General features: G+C 46.7%; 9 protein-coding genes across 9 annotated transcripts; 5 read left to right on the forward strand and 4 right to left on the reverse strand.

Moving 5' to 3' along the window:
• Positions 1-103: 103 nt before the first annotated feature.
• N7520_000207 (uncharacterized protein) lies at positions 104-1616 on the reverse strand (the record flags this gene model as incomplete). Its single annotated transcript, XM_057134142.1, has 4 exons — positions 104-567; positions 620-722; positions 779-1437; positions 1487-1616. 4 exons carry the CDS (start codon positions 1614-1616, stop codon positions 104-106), a joined length of 1356 nt encoding a protein of 451 aa, XP_057000078.1.
• Positions 1617-2482: 866 nt separating this feature from the next.
• N7520_000208 (uncharacterized protein) lies at positions 2483-4018 on the forward strand (the record flags this gene model as incomplete). Its single annotated transcript, XM_057134143.1, has 2 exons — positions 2483-3218; positions 3276-4018. 2 exons carry the CDS (start codon positions 2483-2485, stop codon positions 4016-4018), a joined length of 1479 nt encoding a protein of 492 aa, XP_057000079.1.
• A 964-nt stretch (positions 4019-4982) lies between these two features.
• Positions 4983-5992, reverse strand: N7520_000209 (serine/threonine protein kinase; the record flags this gene model as incomplete). Its single annotated transcript, XM_057134144.1, is given in 6 exon segments — positions 4983-5141; positions 5213-5377; positions 5432-5698; positions 5713-5731; positions 5795-5926; positions 5943-5992. The coding sequence occupies 6 exon segments, from the start codon at positions 5990-5992 to the stop codon at positions 4983-4985; spliced, it is 792 nt and encodes a 263-aa protein (XP_057000080.1).
• A 1589-nt stretch (positions 5993-7581) lies between these two features.
• N7520_000210 (uncharacterized protein) lies at positions 7582-8103 on the reverse strand (the record flags this gene model as incomplete). Its single annotated transcript, XM_057134145.1, has 1 exon — positions 7582-8103. The coding sequence occupies one exon, from the start codon at positions 8101-8103 to the stop codon at positions 7582-7584; it is 522 nt and encodes a 173-aa protein (XP_057000081.1).
• Positions 8104-10385: 2282 nt separating this feature from the next.
• Positions 10386-11513, forward strand: N7520_000211 (uncharacterized protein; the record flags this gene model as incomplete). Its single annotated transcript, XM_057134146.1, has 4 exons — positions 10386-10493; positions 10571-10803; positions 10857-11203; positions 11263-11513. The coding sequence occupies 4 exons, from the start codon at positions 10386-10388 to the stop codon at positions 11511-11513; spliced, it is 939 nt and encodes a 312-aa protein (XP_057000082.1).
• Positions 11514-12410: 897 nt separating this feature from the next.
• N7520_000212 (GIY-YIG nuclease family protein) lies at positions 12411-13913 on the reverse strand (the record flags this gene model as incomplete). The annotated part of the gene is made up of 1 exon (XM_057134147.1): positions 12411-13913. One exon carries the CDS (start codon positions 13911-13913, stop codon positions 12411-12413), a length of 1503 nt encoding a protein of 500 aa, XP_057000083.1.
• Positions 13914-15337: 1424 nt separating this feature from the next.
• On the forward strand, positions 15338-17257 carry N7520_000213 (putative flavin-containing amine oxidase; the record flags this gene model as incomplete). The annotated part of the gene is made up of 2 exons (XM_057134148.1): positions 15338-16093; positions 16193-17257. 2 exons carry the CDS (start codon positions 15338-15340, stop codon positions 17255-17257), a joined length of 1821 nt encoding a protein of 606 aa, XP_057000084.1.
• Positions 17258-18282: 1025 nt separating this feature from the next.
• N7520_000214 (putative ABC transporter) lies at positions 18283-22901 on the forward strand (the record flags this gene model as incomplete). The annotated part of the gene is made up of 4 exons (XM_057134149.1): positions 18283-18664; positions 18717-20672; positions 20744-22815; positions 22872-22901. Coding segments are annotated over 4 exons (4440 nt in total), but the record flags the coding sequence as incomplete, so codon positions are not given.
• A 755-nt stretch (positions 22902-23656) lies between these two features.
• Positions 23657-25726, forward strand: N7520_000215 (putative MFS allantoate transporter; the record flags this gene model as incomplete). The annotated part of the gene is made up of 10 exons (XM_057134150.1): positions 23657-23926; positions 23973-24120; positions 24170-24200; positions 24249-24515; positions 24568-24785; positions 24838-24926; positions 24982-25222; positions 25294-25387; positions 25440-25637; positions 25708-25726. 10 exons carry the CDS (start codon positions 23657-23659, stop codon positions 25724-25726), a joined length of 1575 nt encoding a protein of 524 aa, XP_057000086.1.
• Positions 25727-26606: the final 880 nt, after the last annotated feature.

The following is a 26606-nucleotide window of genomic DNA, read 5'->3' on the forward strand; positions in this document are numbered from 1 at the left end:
CATCCGAAGCATAATATAATCTAGGAATCGCGAATAAAGCCACCATAGTCATAGTAATCGTGAATTCGTAATCAATAAGTCATAAAATCACGAAGAGAAAGAATTATACAGAAAGTAATGGCCGTCTCTCTGCATCTCCATCACTACCCCGTTCCCCACTTAGCCAGAGCATGGACACAGCCGTGAGTAGAGATAATACACCCAAACTGAGAGTCATGACATCGCATCCATAGTAGATTGAAATAAAGCCACCTTGGATGGGCCCAAGCACAAATCCTCCAAACCGAGCCATAATTTGGAGACTAAATGCCTGAGAAACGGCACTGTTATCGCCAAAGACTGACGAATTCTCCGTCTCCATGTCATTAAGGACGCGTTGAATCTCGATGAGTAGAGCTGGCTCGGCGAGATTGATACACAGTCCGATCCCGAGCAGAAACACGCAGAGAATGGAGCTGTCAAATGAGGTGTCTTGCTCGATAAAGCGAAGGCAGATGAGCGTCGGTGATAGGGCAGCGAAAGCAACAAAAGCAATGATTCGACAGCCAAAGCGCTTGGAGATGTACGCTGGAGAGGATTTTTAGTGCTAAACCGGTCACCCCAGTGCTCGTGGACATACCGGCGAAGGGCTGCAGGAGTGCTGCAAATGTTATCGGGATGAATATCAAACCCGCCCCCAGGGCACTCGAATGAAACGTATCTTGGACAAAAACGGCGAGTGTCTAGAAAGTCAGCAGCGCATTCAGAACAAAGTTAACAATATTATGTATGTACTCACTGCATCAAATGCAGAAATTACCAGCGCGCTGACAATCACAGCCCACAGGCTAATAAGAATGCGCGATTGTCGCAAGAGCTTCACTAGATCGAAAGAGCCCCCAGTCCCGGAACTAGAAGAGCTCCGTTGATTGAAAACCGTTTCACAAGAGAAATAGCCCGATATATAAGTATGACCTCTATAAGGACAATACTCAGGCAGGGTAAGCCAACGCAATGCAAATCTCTTCTCAATCATACAAAGTCGCAAAGCCATGTCCAGCGCAAGGATCCCAAACCCCATCGAAAGAATAGAGTAGTACCCTCCAAACTCAAAGACTATACCTCCTATCGGGGATCCAGACATCACGCCCAGAATCATAGCAGTGCTCACATACCCAACCATCTCTCCAACCTGATGCTTGTCCACTGCATCGGTCAAAATTTCGAGGACGGACACGGTCATCATAGCTGTTGAAGCACCCTGCAGCACTTTCGCATACATAAACCCCGTCACTGAGCTCGCGGTTATGAAAAACGCCATTGAGCCGGACAGGATAACGAGGCTGAAGAGGTACATTTCCTGGCGATTGGAGGCGTCCAGAGAGAAGAAAAACATGGGCATGCAGAGAAGAGCCGAAACTGCTTCCGATAATAATAGCGCACTATTCCAGTATTCGCCTGAGCGGTATAAGTAAATCAGACAAGCAAGTTGGTGATTTGTACATACGATCTTCGAACGATACTCCAGCTCGAGAGACGAGCGCCGTAGGTAATATAGGTACCATCTGAACAAAGTAAGATAAAATATTGCGGATTGAATTTGAAGATATACCATACCATCGCATGTAGAAAGACATCCTATTGACTTCACGTTAGCCTCGTAACTCCAAGTGTTTTTCGCAGGCGAACACCCACAGTGAACAGAGACAACGCTACAACCCCCACAATAAACGCCTGCGACGATCGCAGTCGCAACAAAACCGGCCTGTCATCCTCATAGAATAGCGACTCATTCCCAACAACAAACCTCGGATGATACATGATTGGAAATTCCATCGAGGCCGGATGGTCCCATTTTAATACGACTCATGCAGTCGCGGACCATGGTGGAGCTACATGCAGTACTTACCATGCTCTACCGCATGCAAGCAAAAGCTCACATGGCTAGGAACAATCATTCGACCAGTCAACTCGGACATTACTCTTTTAGGTTCTCGCCGTGATTCAGCCCGCATGTCAGGCAAGATCATCGCCTGACCGACACTGGATGGATAATTTCCCTCGACAGATCTTGATCCTCATCTGGCGGTGTAATATGTGGGAAATGTATCTAGCTGCGCCACGACAATCTTGCAGCTTGCATGCATAAGTGCTCAACGTACCGGGACTGATTTTTGATTGGTGGTTGGTTGGTGGATGCTGCATCTTAGCGCCAAGAAACGGTTTCACCACGTTTCACACGTTTCTTCTCGGAAATCTCGATTGCTGATCGAAAAACGGTTGAGCTTGGCGATGGTGAGTTCGGCCCATGCCGGTCTAGTACAGACCCTATTGTTGATAAATTACACCGTTCATATGAGCCGACAGTCTCGGTTTTTCTCTCTATTGCTGCTGTTGCCCCACTTCAGGGTCTCAGGGATAAGCTGCCCCGCTCTAACGCTTATCTCTCTGAATTTCCCAGATCTCCCCACATAACCGCAGGGAACAAGATCACTGCACCAGTATGGCCCTTCCCCCCGAGCTGATTGGCCTTATGGTGTCATATATCACTGCTCCGCCTTTAAGCCCCCACGAACAGCAACATGGTCAATCTCACCTTTCACAATATGCCACGGTGGACCGTGTCTGGCAAGAGATCATTGAGGAGCGTACCTTCTCCACAATTTGCCTTGGTACCGCTAAGCGGCTAGATGAATTCAGGCGATTAAAATTAAACTCGCGGAGGAAGTCTTGTATTCGGAGAATCGATCTAATCGTGGAACTAGAGCCCTATGACGTGGATGCGCGTGCTAGGTTCGAGACGGATGAAGAGCATCAGAGGAATAACAAGCTCTTCACTCAAGCCATCCATTCTTTACTCCAAGTCCTAGCATCATGGCCAAACAACCCCCAGGGTATTGAATTGTCCATCACAGCGCAGTCACCTAGCGATATGAGCGCTATCCCAGATCTTCGCGAACGTCGAAAGCGAAGAAAAGCGGCCCGTTTTGATCGCGTAACGGACCTCCTGCATCGAAGATACGAAAAATCTTATCTCCAGTTGGATAAGATTTTCAAATGTTTCAGCGTCCCTATCATCAGTTCTCTTCATGTCAGGGAATTCATTCTTCACGGCCGTCTTATACAACCGGCCTCGTGTGCTCGTCTTGCATCAAATTTGACTTGTTTGCGATCAGTCACTCTTGATCTGAACGATGAATGCAAACGAGATAAAACTTTACGGAAACGCAACCGTAATGGTATGTCTTATTATCCTCCCCCGGTTCCGTAAATCAAATTTTAATCATGATTAATAGGCTTTGCAGCTCTTTTTCACCTGTGGCCACCCACAGTACAAGAATTCTATTTAAACTTCAACCATTGCCCGCCTCATAACGACAGATTCTCCCCTGAAATTGTTACGGAAAACGACTCGGATCTTCTTTCTTCGCGTATACGCGAATTCTCTCAACAGCTAACGCATATCACTATCCAAGCTGTTATAGGGAGAGAAGTGTTCTGGCCCTTATATCCGGAGGGCAAAGATGTTAAGCTCCCGTTCTGGCCAAATCTAGTCTCCTTTTCTGTGAATTTCGTGCCAATCACACCGTCCGGAGACTGGCTTTTTGAACGGGACCCTAACGAGCTAGATAATAAAATCGATTCGGAAGACTCTGATCCAGAAGGAGAGTACCCGGACTACGTGAGAACAGTCCCCGAGGACCGTTCGGGTGGCTATATACGGTCCAAGATTATACCAGCATTCTTCAACGAACTTTATAGTTCTGCTGGTCAGGCGGCACTAAGAATGCCCCAACTAAAGTACATGAGTCTGGAGATCACCCAGGGTTCTGGAAGGCACTCGTTCCGATATGAAATCAAACATGGGGCCGCGAAGGTTATTTGGGCCGATATGGCGGGGTTCATTGGGGCCGATACGCATTTCTTCCACCCGGAGGATAGTGTCTTGCAAATCTGGAAGGATGTCGCTTCTCAACATACTGGAAGTGGTCTTGAGGTTAAGATCGCAGACGATCGTGATATCTATTTGGTATCTTAGTTTGGTTTATGCTAGATAGCATCTAACAGGCTACGATAGTCAATTGCCACTCACAGCTTCGAAATCATAAGAGCAATCAGAATAATCATTACCGTGTTATTAGCAGTATAATAGTATATGATACATTCTCTCCGCTTACATAGGTGGTCACAAGAATCTCGATCTTATCAAGGTGGCACTGCATATCGCTATAGACATGCGCTAAATGACCATTAGTCGCAGCAAAAGGATTGAGCAATAGAAATGTCAGGCAAGATCATCGCTTAACCAACACTAGATAGATAATTTCCCTCGACAGATCTTGATCCTTATCTGGCGGTGTAATATGCGGGAAATGTATAGTATCCAGCTGCGCCACGACAATCTTGCAGGTTGCATTCTCCACTTATCCGGACTGATTCTTGATTAGTTGGATGGGTTGGTGGATACTGCAACTTTGAAGCGCCCAGAAACCGTTTTACGTTTCACATTTCCCACGTTTCTTCTCGAAAATCTCGATTGCCGATTGAAAAATGGTTGGGCTTGGCGATGGTGGGGGACTTCTGCACCACTTTACTAACCTCTATTTTCTCGCGGACATGGGCTTCGCTTGAGTATATCGACTGTACCTAGTGAGCCCCTGTTTCATATTTCCCATATCTATGGGTTTCACCACGATATTACTCATGTAGAATGACGTACGGTGTAGACGGGACTCAAATTATAATTGTAAACATGAATGAGGAGTCATTTGTCTTCAGAGAGTTCGTGAGCGGGGCTCCTTGGATAAGTATCGACCCTTCTCCTGTCGTTACATGATTCCAATTTCCCCCTTCCCCCTACTACCTAAGAGCCTCTTCCCAACTTCAGTATAATGATCGAGATATCTGCGATAATCAATGGGATTAACATTCTGTCAAGAATGCATCCCTTGGTGTGAAATCGCAGAAGAAAGCATGGGACACGACTCCATACTACGGTGACTTCAAACACAAATCTGAAAGTAACTCCTTTGCGGAGGCGCGATCTTCAGGTCGCCATTGAAGCATTTTGCGAATAAAGCAGAGAAAGAGGTCTTGCTGTGGACCTTGTAGATTATCCTCCAGTTTTCCAAGGATATGGAGGGGATTTCAATGGCACCCCTCTAATTACATATACCTTCATTGTTAGCTGCAATAGCTTCAAATATCCTAAACGAATATATAGGAGACGCACCGTCAATGTCAAAAAAAATCCATCCCCATACTGGCTTTTTTGAAGCACGCCTTTTGGCGGTGGCCCAAGAATTGCAATCATCTCTGCAAGGTGATGGGTGTCAGAGCTTTTCTTTTCAGGATCCCGGGCATAGAAAAGATGCCTCTGCTCGACAAGGTCCCAAGCCTATAGAAGACATCAGTACCAAGAGGTTCAATCCGGGATTTGCGGTCTGCTGACGAGAACTCCGAAATTCCAGATATCAAGCTTATGATTCCATGGTATCCGCAATAAAACTTCCGGGGCTCGATATATCAGTGGTTGTACATCCTCCCACTGAGTACCGGTTCGCGAAGACAATCGTGCTTCCCCAAAATCCGCTAATATGGGACGACCATGTACCTTGGTAATTCCAAGTTTTCGCGAGGAATAGATCATCCGGTTCTCGACTAATTTGTAGGGGCCGGAATTGCGATTCTCGGTCTCCTCGAAATCGAGCAGAATTGACTGGTCTTCTTAACTAAGCATGATGTTTTTTCCCTGTATATCTACCCATAGTCAACATCAGATAGTGTGAGATGAAGGAAACCGAGACTAATTTACCGGTATGAATGATTCCAGCTTCTGTTTAAAGGAAGTCGAGAGCAAGAAGAATATGAATCAAGGTTGGTTTCAGCAAGTCCTCCGGCAGAACTTTCGCTACCGCTCGACTGCGCAGTTCGAATAGACTCATGGCTAAAGGTGCATTCACAAGACACTGATAAGTGCAAGAGTTATCAGCAGATTTGAGTTGAAAGTCATCTAGCGCGTTCCGGACAGGAAATGATCCGTGCGAGTTGAATTAAGCGTTGCAAGATGCTCTGGTAAACTGCCTCACTGTAAATCCCCCCACAGCCATACAGTTGAGTAGCCCCCGGGACCAAACTTTCCAATCACCTGGTATCGTGAATGAAAGACGTCTCCTAATTTCACTGGGTAAAGAGATCTGGCGAAAACCACCACAAGGTTTCCTCTTCTAATTTATCGCCCGAGTCGAGCAGAGGACCCAATGGAGGGGGTGGTCGAGCTGGGAATGGCTGGCGCTGGTAAACATATTGCCTAAACTGACGAACTAAACATATTATTATCTTTGAAAGGCGCAACAAGATTCGCATCAACAAAGGAATGAGGAGGAAGGGGTGAGGTACTGCACGCTGGGGCCCATTATTATGACCATTCAATGTCAGTGGGTCAATTACCAAGTAAATCACCCGGACTATCTACAGGACAGGTACATGCTTACTGGAGAGGGAGCTTGCGCAGCGTTTAATAACCATGCATAAATATTGCATTCAAATTACAAGTCATAAAGCCATTATGAAGAGTAACAAAAGAATTCAGAGATATGCTCGTTCGCAATAGTCATCCACGAAAAATAGATACAGGAGAGGCACAAATTCAAAGGGCTGTGGGATTTGCCTGTGTTTTACTCGTGAAAATGGTTTGAATCACCATGATCGCATGGCGAAAATTCCAGCGCGCCAAGATTCCAATCTATATCGTCGGGGGCTTTATCACCGGCCTTGAAAAGTCCTCGACGGCAGACTGATTCTCAGAATTAACTTTGTCATAGATGTCGAGCAAAAGATCCATAATTACCATCGTCTTTGGTGTTGTCAGAAGCAACTTCGACAGTTGGCTGGAATATGGAAACCGGTTTTTCACACCGATAATAACCTCAATTCGGTGTATGAGGTTCATATTACAGTCTTAATTGGAATGTCCTCATTGCCAGACGAGGTATTCTCAGTCTTCAAGTGTCAATAGCTCTGAAATTTATAATACGTAACATGGACTGTCTCGATTTGCTGGGCTAGCAAAGTATAGTCTTTGACCAAAATACACTGAGAAACTCTTTGCTGGCCCCACCGCCAAGACCTTAGTGCAGCTCATTCCTTGAGCGGGCCACATTTTAAATGAGGGAATCAATAAAATGCGCCATGTACGGAGTATGGTACTATAAATTAACGGTACTTTTGTGTATTAAGGTGGAAGTAAATCTCCAGACCTGTACATATGTAGATTACATATGCCGGATTGACGGATACTGGTATATGCTAGTATTATGATGTTCATTGAAATGCATTGATATATGTTCTTGCTGGATTTTGCTATTGAAGCATTATCGGATTCTTGCATATTATGACGCTAGTACCCCTTTACCATACTGAAACAAAAAGAGAAAGGGGACTAAACATTAACGCTATCTTAAGTGGTAAAATACAATTCCTCATTTCGAAAAATCAGCTTAAATCCCGAAAACGAGAGGCACTCTGAATAAATTCTTGATGAAAAAGTGGCAAAGCATGTTGAATACTGGCAAATCCTTCAGTTGTCACAGTATTACCCGGCTACACGTTTTTGTAAGTAACCGTAAAGTCCCAATAAGAAAGACCATGGTACACAACTTTACTCTGAATGCTCGCCCCAGTTTCCTTATGTTTGAATGTTATCGTGCACGGAACATCAATTGTAGAGCTTTTCATAGTGGCCGTGGCTTTGATAGAGGAATGTGGGGGTGTAGTGACAGGAACAACCTGTCCAACAGTGGTGCTGATCGAGCTTGTTTGGCCCATAGTGAATTCATGTTTGACGGTCATTTCGGTTTTGACTTCTCCCTCTGCTACTAAAGGCACACCGACCTTGAAAGTAGCCCCGACGGTGATTGAAAACCCCGAAGTTTGAGAGAATGACTCAGTTACGGTCACCGATTTAGTCAGATTGACAGAGGGTGACTGAGTGGCTTCGGAATGGTTTGTGACTGTTTGGTCTGCAATATAGCTGGGAACTGTATTGACGATCTTGCCTGAGCTTGAATCGTAGTCGGCAGTGACTTCATATTTCCCGGCCCTCAATTCCAAAATGAAAATCATTCTGTCAAGAGAGTTTTTCATCGCGTCACCAAGATCAAAAGAAGAATACAGGTTAAAAGAGCCACTTGATTTTCCAGTGCCCTCCACTAAGCCGAATACCTGTCCAGAGTGCCCTGATTGGGGTTCGGCAATGCGGAGGCCCTTGGAGCCCTCGTCAAAATGAAGGACATCCCCGGCTCTAGGCTTTTGATGATAAGACTACCAGCCTTTGCGTCATTCGAAGGCTTCTCAAAAATGAAAAGCTGATCATCCGACTCAATAGAGGCGTCCACAAATGTCAAGCCATCTTTCACGGCATAAAATTGGTTTCTTTCGACCGAAAAAATTCGAAAAGGAAAGCCGGGGGGAGGAAGGTATTGGAATGACATCTTTGAGAGATAGCGGAGGAAAATGGTCCGTAAAAAACCAGAGCTCAAAAAAGCTCCAGAGGTGTTGTTATTGTTAGTAGTCTTAGAAGACCTTAAGTTTTTATATATTTATTTCGACTCTCAAGTCCAAACTCACCAAGGCCATGTCCATGGGGCTTTAAATAGCGGTGATTCTCTACGTGCACCACTTGCATAGGTTTTTCTTGTGTAACCCGCATCCTGGCAACTCATCATGAATGCATAATAATGCATACGGTTAATGTTTCTTATAACTTATGACGAGAAATGTTGATGGGAAGTCGATGAAGCCCGTAGTAGATATCAGCCAATCAGATGACGAGCATGGTCCAGGAATGTCGAAGAAACAACAATCAAAGGAAACAAGTGGGGCTTAACAAAAGTGCCACATCAAAGGGCCGAGTTGATGACATATGAGGTGAAACCCATCCTGATGGCCTACAAAAAAAAGGAATGCATTCATGTTGTATGACTCTATTTCAGATCGCAGCGTCTTAGCACTGACCGCATGTGATAGGACTCGCATGGCGTGGAGACCGCTATAGCAGAAGTCCCTTCGACACCCTTCCCCGCTCCCTAATTGGCTTGACGCCCCTGCAGGCATCCAATTCATTAGTTGCAGAGCAGGCGCCCGGGTCGTGGATCTACGAAGCTCGGGCTTCTACCGTTACGTTGTAGCCGCCGATCTAAGCTGGCCCCCTAATCGCTCATTTTGTTCCCACGTCATACGTCAAAATACCATGAAGAACTGGTTCTGCGGGTTGTACAACCGGTACATGCTACTGCATATCAACCTGCTTTTGAAGGTGTGATTCCCCCTAATCGAAAGGAAAATGATGTCAAGATCGCCGATGAGAGAGCCAGAATGAGGAAACCCATCCCTATACCCACTTGCACACCAAGAACAATTGATCGATCGCCTCTCGATATGATTTTTCAGTGATGTGCATACTCCATTCGAAGCATGCCTCATCACTCGTTTGTTCTTCCGCTTACAGTAGGCAAACCAGGAAGCCGATCATACAGTCATTCTCGAAATTGCCTTGACTGGATTATTTGTCGGAACTCAGAAATCACATGATTTTGCCAATTTACCAAAAGGGTGCACACCCTACTTAGTAAGGCATATTTTAGTGTATTTTTCCTATTGACATTATTTAAGACCACGTGATTATTTACACCGAGGACTAAGTAGTAACAAGGCACCCGAGATAACTGTTCCCCACCCTCTTTATTCTTGTTCTTTTGAGTATTTGAGCCATAATCCGTAAGCATTCCAATTGATTACTTCAAGCTCAAGTTGATTCTACTTTGTGACATATTTCCATATTTCCATATATCCGGTGATGAACGACTTGAGGAGAGTTCTTTTTTTCGGGGTGTTTGTTCGTTGTCGTGTCAACACATATGCAGCTCCATCATTTGCTTCATAAAACATTGGAACTATCAATTGATCAATCCCTGTACGTCAATCATGGAAAAGGTGACTGGTATTGTCGGTATTCCGGGTCATGTGATCTAGGCCGCGTTGGCAACCCCTTTTAGGACTAGCTTGGTTTTGGGTTTGGGGGCATAACCTCCAGACCTTCTGCTCTTTTCTCTTTTCTCCTCATCCCCAATATCTCATACTGCTCTGTGTGAAGCTGTTATCTTCATTGCTGTAGGCATCTTCCCCGCTTGGCGGCCCATAGGCGCCAAGAGTTATATATTACGAGCAATCGACCTTTTACTGTGTTTAGACAGAGGTGGGTCTGCCGGCTATTCTAAGGTTTCGGTTGCCGCTCTTACGAGCTCACTTCGTATTAGTAGCTTGCAGTCTGGGCACACACTGAGCCGCTCGGTCTTCTCCACCCGTGGACCTCAAGTTCCCAGGTTTCTGTCTTCAGTATCCCCATCATGACCCCGACAGTTGCAGTAGCCGGTGCTACGGGCTCCGTAGGCAAAACTCTCGTGGAACAGATCCTGAAGGAGGGAAAATTCTCTGTGATTGCTCTTACACGAAGCGTATGCCCACACAATCCCCTCCCCCTCATCCCCCTAGCCCCCTACCAGAGAGCAGACGATTGAGAGCTTTGAAATAGGAAAATTTCGAGTCGCCAATCGGCGACGCCAAGTACGTGCAGGTAGACTATGATGACCAGGAAGCACTTGTACAAACGCTAGAGCGCCATGAAGTACAAACGGTGATCTGTGCCATTGGCATGTTGGCAGACGATTGCTCCGAAGCTCAACTCAATTTGATCAAAGCTGCCGACCTTGCCAGCACAGTAACAAGGTTCATAACAAGCGAATTCGGCTACTTTACAAGTGAAGAGTAGGGCCAACTTTGACTGATTTTTCTTCGACACGCTGCTGACACGCCGGCAGGAGAAAGGAGGTAGATCCAGGCGTCAACTGGTTCCTGGATGCCGCAGACCTCCTCAAGACCACCGGGCTGATTTGGACTCGTCCAATCTGTGGCGCATTCATGGATTTCATAGGACTTCCAATCGCGCGGTCGAACATGCCCCGAATGCAAATCGTCATTGATGTCCTCCATCGAGAAGCCTGTCTTCCGGGAGATGGCAATATCCCCATATCCATGATCTACAGCTTTGATGCAATGACCTTGGTTGCAAAGCTCTTAGAGCTCGAAGAATGGTCGGAGATCACCATTTGCAACGGGGATGATACCACATTGGCGGAGGTCGTGAGGATAGCGGAGGATATCTGCGGTAAATTTCATGTCCTTTTCACACGACTTGCAATTCTTGCCAATAATAATCTTTCGCAGGTCAAAAGTTTGATATCAAGTACTTGAAGGAGGAGGACATTGCCAGTGGCAATATTCCTATACTGAAGTATCCCGAAGAAACCGGTATTCAGCCAGAAGAGCTTCTGCACTACAGTGTTTTCTCATATCAGCTTTACCTCTCAAGAGGATTTGAGATACCAGTCGAGGGGCGAATTGGAGATCGTTTCCCAGGTTTCAAACCCAGGACTGCTCGGCAATTTTTGGAAGAAACTTGGAGACCTTATGTATAGTCTGATGTATACTACTCGAGCCACTGGGTACCTTCCATTCTGTCTTTCTATGGGCCATGTGGGTCATAATACTGTCCTCGCCTTATGTACCTGAGTCAAATACCCAGCGTTGTGAAATTCGTCGGCAATGACATCATGACCTTGGGTGTCGTGTTGGTTTCCGTTTCCGGATTCGTTTCACTGCTCACCTAAGTGCTCACCTCTTTCTTTACTTTTGCTCACTAAGAAACCTCTAAATCAGCCCACCCTAACCACCCTAACCTTCTAGGCTCTATACTTGTGGTCATTCAGTATATTCTTTGCTTGGCTGGTCCCCCCCAACTTTTACGAACTCAAAACATAACATTTGGTGAAATCAATCAGTGTGGCAGGAAAAAGTACTTCAAGTTCCAATACCCAATTGCTCCATAAGTTTTGGTATCTCCCTGGGGCTGTAGTAGAATCAGACCGCTTAGAGCCCTGGAGGTAATGCTCCCTGAGCAGACTAGAGCTTGCCGCTTTATGCTACTAAAAAGCGGCAAGGTCATGAGCACCGATTTGGAAGTACCCAGATGGTCAACCTTCCCAGGCTGGAAGGAGTCCATGAGTGGCAGAGAAAATCCGGTACGGCATGTATATACATATATTAATTTATCAAATGTTAAGGCGGATCTTACAGAATGACGTATAGGGGCGCTAGAATAGAAGAAGCAAAACTAACTGCATACAAATTCACAGGTCCGCCGTTTACATCCTATATCAAAAGTTCCTCAAAATAAATTGAAATTGACATTGAAAATCGTAATGAAAATTTGAATGTTTTTTTTTGCGTTTCGTTTGTTTTATTCGAACTCGATATCTAACTATTCATCTCACATAAAACGCATCAACATTGGAAGTATGGCATACAAACTAAATCTATTTCACTGGCGTCTTCAGTCTCGCACTGGTCCTTCGTTGACTGGAGTTAATCGTCAGGGAGTCCACGCCCGAGATCAAAGGAGTGTCTAACGCTGAGTCCACGCTCTTCTTGACATCGCCTCTTATTTTGCGAGACGAGATAGGGCGCTCATCCAGCGGAGTTGGCGAGGTTGATGGCGAAGGTGACAATGAACGACGATGGTTCTTGGTAGGGTTGGAATCGGGAAGCTTGAGCGAATTCTTGCTAGTCTTCTCAACATCCCCAGTCAATTTGGAAGGAACAGGACTGTCATTCAACGGGGTTGACGAGCGTAATGAGGAGCGACGACTATTCTTGGTAGGGGTGGACTCGGGGATCCCCAGCGAATTGCTGTTGACTTTTTTATGGTTTCGATCTGATCCAAATTCGGAAAACGGATCAGGGCTGTCATTCAACGGAGTCGGCTCGCGTGAGAGGCGGTCATTGCTCTTCGTAGGGGTGGAATCGGGGTTCTCAGGCATTTCCCAACTGGGCTCCTTGTCCCCAACTAATTTGGAAATTGGACTAGGTCTTTCATTCGGCGGAGTTGTTGAGCCCGATAAAAATAGGGCACCCTTTTTGATGGGAGTGATTTTCGTGGGCCCCTCAGGTGAATCCCGAAGAGGACTACACTCCAGTGCCTTAGCATTGAAGCGTCCCTTCTTGTCATACACTGGGAAGACAGGACCCCGAATAAAAAAATCGACCCATTCATCAATCCAGTCAAATAGAGTCTCTTCATCGATATTTAGCCATTCCTCATGTCTTTCACCGCATACCCAGCACTGGTCTTTAAGCTTGAAACGGTTCCCTTGGAACTGGGCCAGAAGAATTTGCTCCACACGATAGGCACGTTTAGGAATTCCGTATTGATTGAGCATTTTGGAGTCGGGATAACACTTTAGGTGCTCTTTGAATCGATCTGTTCTCGGGTGTTCTGCCGAAACCCCGATCTTCAACTTGCCCACTGCCCATGGGGACCGTAAGACATATAGATAATCTTTGTCGATTCCATTGATATCTTTGGCTAGTACTTTATCGACTCTCTTGATTGTGTCGAGAAGGGGGAAGTCAGACTTGAAAGGATTGAATTCAAGTACCCTGACAGGCGGCGGCCATTTCTTATTGGTCTTCAGCAGTGAAATGAACTTCTCTTTCATGACTTCGTTCTTCAAATCTTTCTCCCATTTACTATTGGCGTAGCCGCCAAACCTATGATCACTGCACAAGCAATAATGGCATAGTTGTGACATGTAACCCGGAAGTGGGGAGTGTTGATTGCGAATTGAATACAAAGATTGAGACACAAATGTAACCCAGTACATGGCATCCTCAATCTTCGTAAATTTCGGAGTGTATTGACAGTGACTGCCATTGTCATTGAGGAAAGCACAGCAGATCTTTGGCTCGCTGGCAAATGCTTTTGCTAGCACATCATGAAGGGGCTGAAACTGGGGCTCGGGCACAATTGGGGGGGGCATATTGATGGTCGGTGAAAGGTGCCAGGCAGGAAATCCTGTGAAATGACTTTCCGGGTTCCCTGGGACATTCCTGATATTTAAGCTCATGAGCAGACCGATTCAGCCCTTCTTCCACCGGCAAAGCCCCACTGCAATGAACCAGTTCACTGGATCGGTCTAATTGTGCACGCGAGAGGGCTAAGGCAGCCCCAAGGTCTTATCTGGCATAGTTCACAGTTTCGGGTCATGGGGCTGATCATGCTGCGCCATAGACAAATGTGAGGCCGATGAGCAGGACTGCGTGGTTATGGAGACAATTTCCTGTTGGAAGATCGTGATTGATTGACTGTATGCATTAGTCGGACGCGTTAGCAGGGGTTCGCAGCCGTAGCGACGAAAATAGAATAGTCTCCGGTATCCAAATGATCTAAGCCACGTCGAGCCACAGCAGTCGGAGGAAGTCGTAGACTCATGACAAGGCTTAAGGCAGTCGCCCGGGATGACTGGAGCTCTGCGTAGAAGCCTTGGTATCGAAGAATTAGTGCGAAAAAGACATATTTACGGGGCAGTTATTCCAAAAAGCTTGTTTGATTTACCCGCTGTGCTTCAGACTTTTTTTGCGGACAGAGATTGATTCCTTGGTGAATTGAGAGGGGTTGCTGTGGATCTTGGTTCGGAAATAGCGCCTCTTAGTCGAAAAAGCAATTATGAAGCCCGGGCAAAGATTTATACAGACTTGTAATGCTTGGAAAGGTCAAAGCTGAGTCTGAGTGGGAATCGCGCTAGACGAGGGCAATGCTCCGAGTAGAACGTACATACCAGCCCCCGGCCCCCAACCCCTTTCTGAGGAATAATTTCCTATGGGCATCGGAGATGCCGATTGCGGCGTAGCACTGAATCGGGATCGATAGGTACATGGTTTAATCCCCGCGATGCTATTTTAGTGAGGGCTGAGGGGAGGAAAAGGAAGAGGAAGGGGAAGGGGAGACTGAAGCAAACAACCGGAGCAGAGAAACAAACAATTGCAAACAGCTTTAATGGGGGTTGCCAATCTTCAAGTCTCCCATCTTGATATGTTCACCAGTCTGTATGAAAATCTTCACTCGCCTGAAGCTCGCTTCTTATATCACGCGACGGACTATGGCCGTAGATAGAATTCCGCCATCAAGGTAAACTGCGGATGCGGGGTTTCGATAGAATGCGTCGTTATCTCCCGCGGAGACTGAGTGATAACGATCTCGCTTGGTCCTGATTTCCCTCCAATTTGGATACTGCTCAGATTCATAAAGAATCGGTGGAGATGAGCATTCTCGAATGAAGTTCTGCTCGAGTCAAGCATTTTTATTTAGAGGCTTATTGATCGCCTTATACAAATGCCCGATAATTGGCCCTCTTTCATCTCAATAACTCACTTGCTGCTTCTCTTGAGGTCCTTCCGGTTGAGAATGAGCTCCCGTGAAATACTCGATAGTTCCAACAAATCCAAGATACAACACGCCTCAGCTAATAGTACAGCCCTGAATACCAGGCTCCTACATGTATCAGGTCAAGCCGGTATCGCTAAGTCAGGCCATGTCCCGGCCGACTACGAATCCCAAATTCATCTCGCACTCCTTAATCTCCGCCGCGTGATTATTGCATGTGGAGCTACGTTTAAGGACATCACCAAACTCAACTTATACATCGTGGATTATGACCCCGCGACCCGGAAGCATGCAAGCCCAATTCAGCACTTTTTAGGCTCACACAGACCGAACGTGACCATCGTCCCAGTCCCTCAGCTGGCTGTGCCTACATGGCTCTTCGAAGTCGATGCGTTCATTGCTTGTCCATCCCCGGCACAGTCTATTCCGCGGACATTGGCCGGTGAACCTCGGGCGGATAATTATGATGTTGTGATTATTGGTGCCGGATTGGCCGGATTGACGGCCGCCAGGGAACTTGAGGGAGCAGGTTTGTCCTGCATCGTTCTAGAGGCCCGCGACCGGGTTGGAGGCAAGACTTGGAGTCAACCTATGGCTAGTGGCCGTGGAATTCTCGAGTTCGGTGCGGGTTGGATAAACGACGTGAACCAGACGCGCATGATTGGTCTTGTGAGACAATTTGGTTTGGATGTGATTGAACAGAACACAACTGGAAACTGCGCGCTGCAAGATCTGGATGGTAGTATCTTGGCGTTTGCATATGGCGAAAGTCCCAAGGTTGGTTGAGAATGTGACCGCGGATGGCTTATCATGATCTGCTGGGGAACTCGATGATTTTATACAGAGTTGGCTGACTTGGGACTTTCCTTTGGTTAGTTCGACCTCGCCTCCATCGAGGATGTTATCCGAATTCGTGATATGACCGAGGCAGACTGCCAAGCTGTGGATGTCTTCAGCCCCCACGATACACGGCTCGACAGCATGACATTCGAGGCGTATTTACGCTCCAAAAATGCTTCCGAGAAGGCGATGTTGACCGCGACAGTCTGGACTCGGGCGATGCTCGGTATTGACCCCTGCGATGTCTCGGCCCTTTTCTTCCTCAACTACTGCAAATCCGGTGGTGGCCTGTTGCAGATGCGATCAGACCGCAAAGGAGGAGGTCAGCATTTACGTATCCGCCAGGGAACGCAATCGTTCTCCACGAAGCTGGCTGAGACACTTGCCCGGCACACCGTCCGACTCAATAACGCCGTCAAAACGGTTCGCCAAGAGGGCACTAACATTGTTCAAATTGTCACTGGAAATAATAGTATCTATCGTGCGCGAAAGGTCATCACTACTGTGCCGAGTCCTGTGCTAAAGACAATTTGGTTCGAACCCCCTCTTCATCCGCTCAAGCTCGCATGGTCCGAGTCTTCAAACTATGGTTACTACAGTGAAGCTCTGATGGTATTCAAAACTCCCTTCTGGATACCAAAAGGGTTTTGTGGCCTTGCGCAATCCTTCACTGGCCCCGCGGCTGTTGTCCGCGACTCATGTAGTCCAGCTGATGGTGGATATGCCCTTACATGTTCCATGTGCGGTCCTCCAGCTCAAGAATGGGCTGCTCTCCCTCAGTCAGAACGCCTGGAGAAACTCCTCGCTCAGCTGGGGGCACTGTTCAGAGCCGAGGAGACAGTTAAGCAGGACTTTGTGGAGATGGTCATGTACGAGTGGAGCAAGGATGAGCTGGCTGGTTATGATTGTCCATGTGCCCATTTGACACCCGGTGTTCTGGACTCATTGGGACCTAACGCACTGCGCGAGCCCATGGGAAATTTGCACTTTGCTGGAACAGAGACGGCTGGTGAATGGAAAGGTTATATGGAGGGTGCTGTGCGTAGCGGCGAAAGGGCTGCCCAGGAAATTATCGATAACTTGAATTCGGCGCGACTGTAAACAGATTGATAATAGTCAATGGTGTATTGATTCACCTCTTCACCTGAAAAGCTGATATTTCAAGGTTAGTAACGCCAGCCATGTCTAGCATGTCGGCAATTGCTGGGTTTCATATTGCCGACACGTGATCTTCAGAGCTTGAACCTCATAGGCGGTGATCAAGGCGGTAAGTCAAATCCAAAATACGTGTCGCCAACACTTGCATATCTCCGCGCCTTGGCGTACTTGGCCAACACATTTATGCATACTCCATTACGCAACGGTTTGTCTTATCAGGTTCAAATACAATTTACTATCGCAGTGGGGAGGATAGACTGTCTTCTGGAGTCTTCTGGCGTCGATATTTAGTTGCTCCACACGGACCCCACAGAATGCTTTATAAGGGAAATTCCATTAGAAACAAGCTCTGTGCCTGTGCTTGTGCTTGGGTAGAGTTGCATTGAACCATGTTGCAACTACGTATATCTCGCTTTACCCCAAACCCAATTGGGATCCCGCATGCCCACATCTCCGACACAGGCATCTGCCAACGGAAGTTGCCGCCATGAGAGACCTTCTAGGCACATCCCCACCTCGGTACTTTAGTCCGGGGTTTAACCGGGGTCTCCAATGGACTCCTTTTTCCGGCACTATGAGTCAAAGGTCTGTGGTTAATCCCGCCCTTGACTCATCACCGCTACTTCATGTACACAGTGCTCCATGTACACAGTGCGTTCCTTGTTATCGGAGATCGCTAGGTTAAGGCTTTCGATTTTGGGTCAAGGTGGAGCCGAGTGGACAAACAAGTGGGCTCCCTACCAGTTTTAACGAATTTAGGCGTTACTCGATCTTGGCGATTAATTTAATTTTCGAATTGACTCTTCACTTTTCTCTCAGATTTTCTTTCCTCGCGGATTCTTTTGGTCCACGAGACTCCCCGAGTTTCGCTGTGGGAAACCGAGTACGGAACCGAGTACTCTTGAAAGAAATCCCTGCTTTTCAGGGGCAGTAGCAACGACCTAAGCTTGGCTTTGGTGACAATGCAGGCATCTTCGGAGACCGATACTGCGGACGAGAAGTTCCTCACGCCAGAGGGAAGCAACCATTCCGATGTGGACACTCTGAGCTATGAGCAGCGTCTCGAGGAGATTCGTATCGCTAACCCGCAAGGTGTAACATCGGTACAGGGTGGCGTCGATGTTGAACAGGCCGAGGAGGACTTTTCAGATCTGAATAGACAATTTTCAAGCATTTCGCACCAAGCTCGTCGATTGTCAAGACATGCTTCTCGGGCATCTAAACCGACGGCCACTGTTGATGAAGAAAAGGCGAGAAGCTCGAATGACTCCGAGGAGTGGGATTTAGAGACGGCTCTTAGGGGGAATCGCGCTGCGGAGGATGAAGCTGGGATCAAGGATAAGCGTATCGGTAAGTTTTTTCTCCGAGATGCTGGAATATATCAACGCTAATTGTATTGCAGGCGTGATTTGGGACGATCTCTCAGTGCGTGGAATCGGTGGCGTTAAAACATACATCAAAACGTTTCCCGATGCCATTATTGACTTCTTTAACGTCCCACAAACACTCATGAACATTTTCGGCTTGGGGAAAAGTGGCAAAGAATACAATATACTGGAGGGCTTTCGCGGTTTGACTCGACCGGGGGAAATGGTTTTGGTCTTAGGCCGGCCAGGCTCGGGATGTACAACATTTCTTAAGGTTATTGCCAACCAGCGTGCTGGATACACCGGCGTCGGTGGCGAAGTCTTGTATGGTCCTTTCGAATCAGACACATTTTCCAAAAGATTCCGGGGCGAAGCCGTATACAACCAAGAGGATGATATCCACCACCCGACCCTAACTGTCTCACAGACATTAGGTTTCGCTCTGGACACCAAAACTCCAGGGAAACGTCCATATGGCGTGGGAAAAGCCGAGTTCAAGGAAAAAGTGACCCGAATGCTACTTCGTATGTTCAATATTGAGCACACGGCCAACACCGTGATCGGTAATCAGTTCATTCGTGGCGTGAGTGGTGGTGAGCGCAGGCGGGTGAGTATTGCAGAGATGATGATCACTAGTGCGACTGTGCTGGCCTGGGATAACAGCACACGTGGTCTGGATGCATCTACTGCGTTGGACTTTGCCAAGTCTCTCCGAATCCTGACAAACATTTACAAAACAACCACGTTTGTCTCTCTGTATCAAGCTTCAGAGTCTATTTACAATCAGTTCGACAAGGTTCTAGTCATAGATAGTGGACGATCTGTTTTCTTCGGACCAACCAATGAAGCACGTGCCTACTTCGAGGGCCTTGGTTTCCGCAAGAAGCCCCGACAGACCACACCAGACTACCTCACAGGATGTACCGACCCTTTTGAGAGAGAGTTCCAGGATGGAAGAAGTGCTGCCGACGTTCCATCGACACCTCAGACTCTTGCTGATGCCTTTGAGAAATCAGTTCATAGCAAGCGACTCGATGAAGAGATGCTGGCTTATCGTGCTCAGATCCAACACGACAAGCAAGTCTTTGAGGATTTTGAACTCGCAAACCAACAAGCAAAGCGGAAGTTCACGGCCAAATCATCTGTGTACTCCATCCCTTTCCACCTACAGATTTGGGCCTTGATGCAACGGCAATTCTTGATCAAGTGGCAAGACAAGTTTGGTCTGACAGTCTCATGGGCCACTTCAACTGGCATCGCAATCATCCTTGGTACTGTCTGGCTGAAGCAACCAGAGACCAGTGCTGGTGCATTTACTCGAGGAGGTCTCCTGTTTACCAGTATGCTGTTTAATGGATTTCAGGCTTTTGCAGAACTCGCATCCACGATGATGGGACGTTCTATCGTGAACAAGCATCGCTCATTCACATTTTATCGCCCAAGTGCTCTATTCCTGGCTCAAATCTTTGTGGACACCACATTCGCTACTTTCAGAGTTTTCATCTTCAGCATAATTGTCTATTTCATGTGTGGCCTAGCTCTAGACGCTGGTGCCTTTTTCACCTTTGTCCTGTTCGTGCTAAGTGGATATGTTTGCATGACAGTGTTCTTCCGAACGATTGGGTGTCTGAGTCCTGACTTTGACTATGCGATGAAGTTCGCGGCTGTAATGATCACACTTCTCGTGTTGACTTCGGGTTACATGATCCAATGGTCCAATGGTCAGGTGTGGCTACGATGGATTTATTATATTAATCCGTTTGGCCTTGGATTTTCGTCATTGATGATCAATGAATTCAGTCGCTTAACGATGACATGTGTATCAACATCTTTGGTGCCCCATGGTGCCGGCTATGACGATATTGCCCATCAGGCGTGCACTCTCGCAGGTGGTGATTCGGGCTCCGACATCATTCCCGGATCCAATTACCTTGCAAAAACATTCAGCTATTACAGGTCAGATCTGTGGCGGAACTTTGGCATCATGCTTGGTATGTTAAGCTCACATACCCTTTGATTACTTCTTTCCCAGGTTCTTTGTCTCAACTAATATTAAATTTAGCATTGATTATCGGCTTTCTTGCTAGTAATCTGTACTTCGGAGAGGCCATTCAGTTCGATGCGGGTGGAAAGACAATTACCTTTTATCAAAAGGAGAACAAGGAACGGAAGGAATTGAACGACGCCTTGGCTACGAAGAAAGCCAACCGCCAAACAAAGACCGTGGATGCAGGAGCTAATGTGGAGATCACATCGAAATCAGTGTTTACCTGGGAAGATGTTTGCTATGAAGTGCCTGTGCCATCGGGAACCCGACAACTTCTTAACTCCGTTTACGGATATGTTCAGCCAGGCAAACTGACAGCTCTGATGGGTGCATCAGGTGCAGGCAAGACCACCCTATTGGATGTACTGGCGGCGCGGAAAAATATCGGTGTGGTTACAGGAGATATCCTTGTCGACGGAAAGGCTCCAGGTACCGCGTTCCAGCGAGGCACATCTTACGCTGAACAGGCGGATACGCACGAGGCAATGCAGACCGTGAGAGAGGCTTTGCGCTTCTCTGCCGATCTTCGCCAGCCATTCGAAACCCCACAATCTGAAAAATACGCCTACGTTGAGGAAATTATCGGCTTGCTTGAGCTGGAGAACCTGGCAGATGCAATCATCGGAACTCCGGAAACTGGTCTTTCAGTTGAAGAGAGAAAGAGAGTCACTATCGGTGTCGAACTCGCTGCAAAGCCTGAACTACTCCTCTTCTTAGATGAGCCTACCTCTGGTCTTGACGGCCAATCGGCTTTTAATATCGTTCGCTTCTTGAAGAAACTGGCAACAGCCGGTCAAGCTATTCTCTGCACGATCCATCAGCCTAATTCGGCATTGTTCGAAAATTTCGATCGGCTCTTGCTTCTCCAGCGGGGTGGCCAGTGCGTGTACTTTGGTGAAATTGGCTACGACTCCCAGATCCTGCGGGACTACTTCTCTAAAAATGGTGCCGATTGTCCCGAAGATGCTAACCCTGCTGAATGGATGCTCGATGCCATTGGCGCAGGACAAACTCGCCGGATCGGTGATCGCGATTGGGCTGATATTTGGCGAACTTCCCCTGAATTGGTCCAAGTGAAAAAAGACATCATTCAAATCAAAGCAGAGCGAGCTCAGATGAACCAAGACCACACAGAACAGGCTGGCTCAGTAATCGAAAAAGAGTACGCATCGCCCCTTTGGCATCAGATCAAAGTGGTTGGCCGTCGAACCTTCCTTTCCTTCTGGAGATCCAAGAATTACGGATTCACTCGACTGTTCACCCATGTTGCTCTATCTCTGATCACCGGACTTGGCTACATGAATCTAGATGACTCTCGCTCTTCACTGCAGTATCGTGTCTTTGTCATCTTCAACGTCACTGTGCTCCCAGCAATTATTCTCCAGCAGGTTGAGCCACGTTTCCACATGGCCCAAATGATCTTCTACCGAGAATCTGCGTCCAAAACATATAGTCAATTTGCCTTTGCACTTTCCATGGTCCTCGCCGAAATTCCCTACAGTGTCATCTGTGCTGTGTGTTTCTTTTTGCCACTCTACTACATCCCCGGATTCCAAACCGAATCCAGTCGAGCAGGTTACCAATTCTTCATGGTTCTCATTACTGAGTTCTTCGCCGTGACACTGGGACAAATGATCGCAGCCCTGACACCCAACAGTTTTATCGCCTCACAGCTCAACCCTCCAATCTCTATCATCTTCTCCTTGTTCTGTGGAGTCACAATTCCTCGCCCACAGATGCCCAAATTCTGGCGCGCCTGGCTCTACCAGCTGGATCCTTTTACTCGGCTTATCAGTGGTATGGTCGTGACAGAGCTTCATGGACGCAATGTTGAATGCAAAACATCCGAGTACAACCAGTTCACTGCTCCAGCTAATCAGACCTGTGGTGAATACATGTCCGACTTTTTCGAGCGTGGAGGAGCTGGTTATTTGCTGGATAATGCCACGCAAGTGTGCGAATACTGCGCATATAAAGTTGGAGATCAATTCTACGAAACATATGAGATGAGCTTCACCCACCGATGGCGAGATCTGGGGATCTTCATCGCGTTTGTCTGTTCTAACTTGATCATTTTGTTCCTAGCGGTAAGCTCCTCAAATACTAAACCCGGTATTCTCATTTGCTAACGTTTCATTCACAGTCTCGATTCCTTAATTTTAACCGGAGATAGTCGCATTGCAGGTGTTGGGGTAAATGCGAGCGAAGAACCCTTTCATGAGAATGGCGGGAAATGGAAGAAAAAGTATATTTAAAAGTTAAAATTACTATCAATAAGCCAAGTAAAAATACAATTCAAACCTAGGCAATTCAACGTCTCTTCTTGTATTCCCGAGCCCCTCAGCATGACCACTTCCCCGCATAAACTCCACGGACCCCAGATTCCCCACGCCCCCACGCCGCTTATCCATTCTGGGCATGCTCACGGCTATATGCCTGTTCATCGTCAAGTCATGTATCCCTCTTGTTCAAAGAAAATATCACCAATAACCGGTCTTTCAACACGCCCAGGCCAAGTCTAAATCGTATCATGATTCCGAGAAACTTCCTGAGTTGTCGGACGAAATCCGATTTCACCTCGTGATAAACATGTCATGAGTATGCCTTCTAAGTACTTTGTAGCATGCTAAGAATGATATTCTACGAAGCACATCGCGGACTTGATCCGAAAACTTGACTCGTCGGCCAAGACCTTCCACGTTGACATAGACATCAGGTGGAGACAAGTTCTTCCCCGCTTCTTCAAGCTTTCGATTATGCGGAGAATTACGACATGTTCCAGACTCCGTATGGAGAAAGAAGAGACCGTAACTCTGTCTATCAGCGCAGTTCCAAATCTTCTATTAAATACCCATACCGCCACGGCAATCTACAGGTCACCATATCCATCCCTTACCTCTATCCTCCCTTGAACAGAATCCAACAACAATGGCGGACGACCGCCCCGAAAAGCCAAACCCCGGCTCTGAAGATATTATGGACGAGCACACAATCACACATGCCGAATCCAGCATAAGTCGCACAAAATGGAAATCCGCCAAATCCACGGACGGCGATACAGCCATGGCTCTATTCGACAATCCAGACGAACTGCATGAAGAGATCGACCCAGCTGAAGCCCGGAAAATACTGTGGAAGATTGATTTTATGATCCTGCCCTATCTAGCAGTGTGCTATGCATTCTTTTACATTGACAAAGTGGGTTTGGAATCGTGTTCGCCCGAAGATCTCACTAATTGATTAGACAACCTTGAGTTATGCAGCGATATTCAATATTCGGGAGGACCTCCATCTCCATGGAACGCAGTATAACTGGCTGAGTAGTATATTCTACTTTGGGTTTTTGGTTTGGGCTTTCCCAACCAATTTTCTCCTGCAGAAGCTTCCAATCGGTATCTTCAATCGAAACTTGACTTGGATATTTGTCTGACTGTTTCGCAGGAAAATATCTCGGTGTGAATATTTTCATGTGGTATGTCCAATACTCCAAAGCTGAACAAAGAAACTGAATTCAGTCTAGGGGAGTGTTCCTCATGATCCAAGCAGCATGCAACAGCTTCGAAACTCTCGCCGTACTTCGAGCTCTGGGTGGAGCCGCAGAAGCATGTTCAGATCCAGCCTTCATGCTCATTACGAGCATGTGGTATACACGCCGTGAGCAACCCGTCCGGATCGGATTATGGTATACGGCCAATGGCATCGGTATTGCACTAGGCGGGTTATTGGGTTATGGCATTGGGCATATCCGGGGAGCGTTGCCTTCCTGGAAATATGAGTTTCTGATAATGTATGTCCATTTCTTCCAGCAGGTCATTATATGCTAATTTATTTCTCTTCAGTGGTGCACTGTGTGCTACTTGGGGTATCGTTATGTTTATCTTTCTTCCAGACTCTCCTGTCACAGCTCATGGGCTCACCAAACGGGAACGGAGAATCGCGGTTGAGCGCATCCGAGAGAACCAGACTGGCGTGGAGAATAAGCATCTGAAGCCATATCAGATTCTTGAAGCATTCATGGATTACAAGCTCTATCTGTTCTTCATTCTGGGTGTTGTTTGTATGTCTAGAGAAAATTATTCTTTTGAGCTGGCCATTGACGATTTAAGTAGGCAATATTCCCAACGGCGGAATCTCAAATTTCGGCACAATCATTATCAAAGGCTTTGGTTACTCGACATTGATTACGACCATTCTGCAGGTATTCTTTCTATTACTCTACTAGCCATCTTCATTGCTAACATGCGTGTTCCCAGGTTCCCTACGGAATATTCATCGCCCTTTCCATCTTGACATGTGTCTACCTTAATGACCGTTTCGAAAATCGACGATGCGTTTTCGTTCTGATCTTCTTGATTCCCAATCTGGCCGGCGCGTTTGGCTTACGCTTCGTGCCAACGGACCACCATGTCGGCCGCCTCATTTGTTACTATCTGACTGGGCCTTATAATGCCGCATTCGTACTCGTCCTGAGTATGCAGGTTGCGAACACAGCGGGTATGTTTCTGCCTTCTATTACTGCATGGAAATCTTGTACATAAGCTAACGCATGCTACGATGATTATTAGGCCACACGAAGAAAGTCGTCACCAATGCTGTCCTTTTCCTTGGATACTGCACTGGCAATATTGCAGGTCCTTTCTTCTACAAGACTGATCAATCGTGAGTTCATATGGAAATACATATGTGCGAAGCAAAGCTGACGAAGTCTTAGACCAACATACACACTCGGCATTTGTTCTATGATTGTTTCTCACCTGATTGAGGCTTGCCTTATCACTATCCTTGGTCTTCTTCTTCGGTGGGAAAATAAGAAGCGTGATCGTATCCAGTCCCAGATGGAGGGAGGTCTTGAAGGCAGGGATTTGGACTCTACTGCCTTTTTGGATTTGACGGATCGAGAAAATTTGAAGTGAGTCTTCACCGAATCATTCTTTCTACCTACAGGCAATAGCTGCTAATACTTACTTGCACTTGCACAGTTTCCGGTATATCTACTAACTTGGTTTTCCGTCTCCTTCAATCATCAAATCCCTCTCAACTATACTATTCACCTCAATCTCCTACTTTGTCCCCCTACCTAGTCTTCTATAGTACCTCGAACCATATCTCCTACTTGCCTGTATGGCATATTCACTGTCCTTTTGTATTGGCTGAAAAGCTTAGTATGCGCGCAGTGAATGGAAATATTTATCCTTCAAACTACCATTGCTACCAGGGTGATTTTAATCACGAACTGGACGCCGCGCGTACTTTCGCAGCGTGAAAACCATTGGTCCGTCTTCGAAAGAGGGCATCTTTTGACCGACGTAATATTCTCGTCATTTCCTGGTTTCAGATATATTTGCATATCTTCGCCATTTTTGACCGTTGCGAGCTTGCCATTGTCCACGAGCACATCTTCATATTCGTCGAGGATTTCAAGAATCATCTTGTTGAATGAGGAACACATAGCATCTTCTTCTAGCTTTTGCTTTCATGTTATACCTAGCCTGATTGTTTGCCTGGATCAACAAAAATCCCTGCTACCAGAGCATGCCACGGTGGGGAAGAAACTTCCTTGTGTCAAGCGCATGAGCTTGTTCACGCGGAGGATGGGGATCTTGACCCGTTGCCGAAAATGGGTTAGGTATTACTCTCGTTGATTAGATGTTGGAGGTGGAGGGTGGGTAGGGGTGATGCGACTCTGTTTGGGCAATTTGCATGAATCTGAATAGGTACAGGCGCGCTCGAAATCAACTGAGTTTCACTATTTACACTATTCTCTTGTATTTTGAACTCCAATCTGAAACACGTTAGTCTTTATTTGATTTGAATTATCACGTACGTTATAAATGTTCTGTAAAACAAATTACAATATCGGTGGATCTTGGATATTGAG

The sequence above is a fragment of the Penicillium odoratum genome (assembly GCF_028828045.1).
Source record: "Penicillium odoratum strain IBT 22623 chromosome Unknown utg000001l_segment0_segment0, whole genome shotgun sequence".
Lineage (NCBI taxonomy): Eukaryota > Fungi > Ascomycota > Eurotiomycetes > Eurotiales > Aspergillaceae > Penicillium > Penicillium odoratum.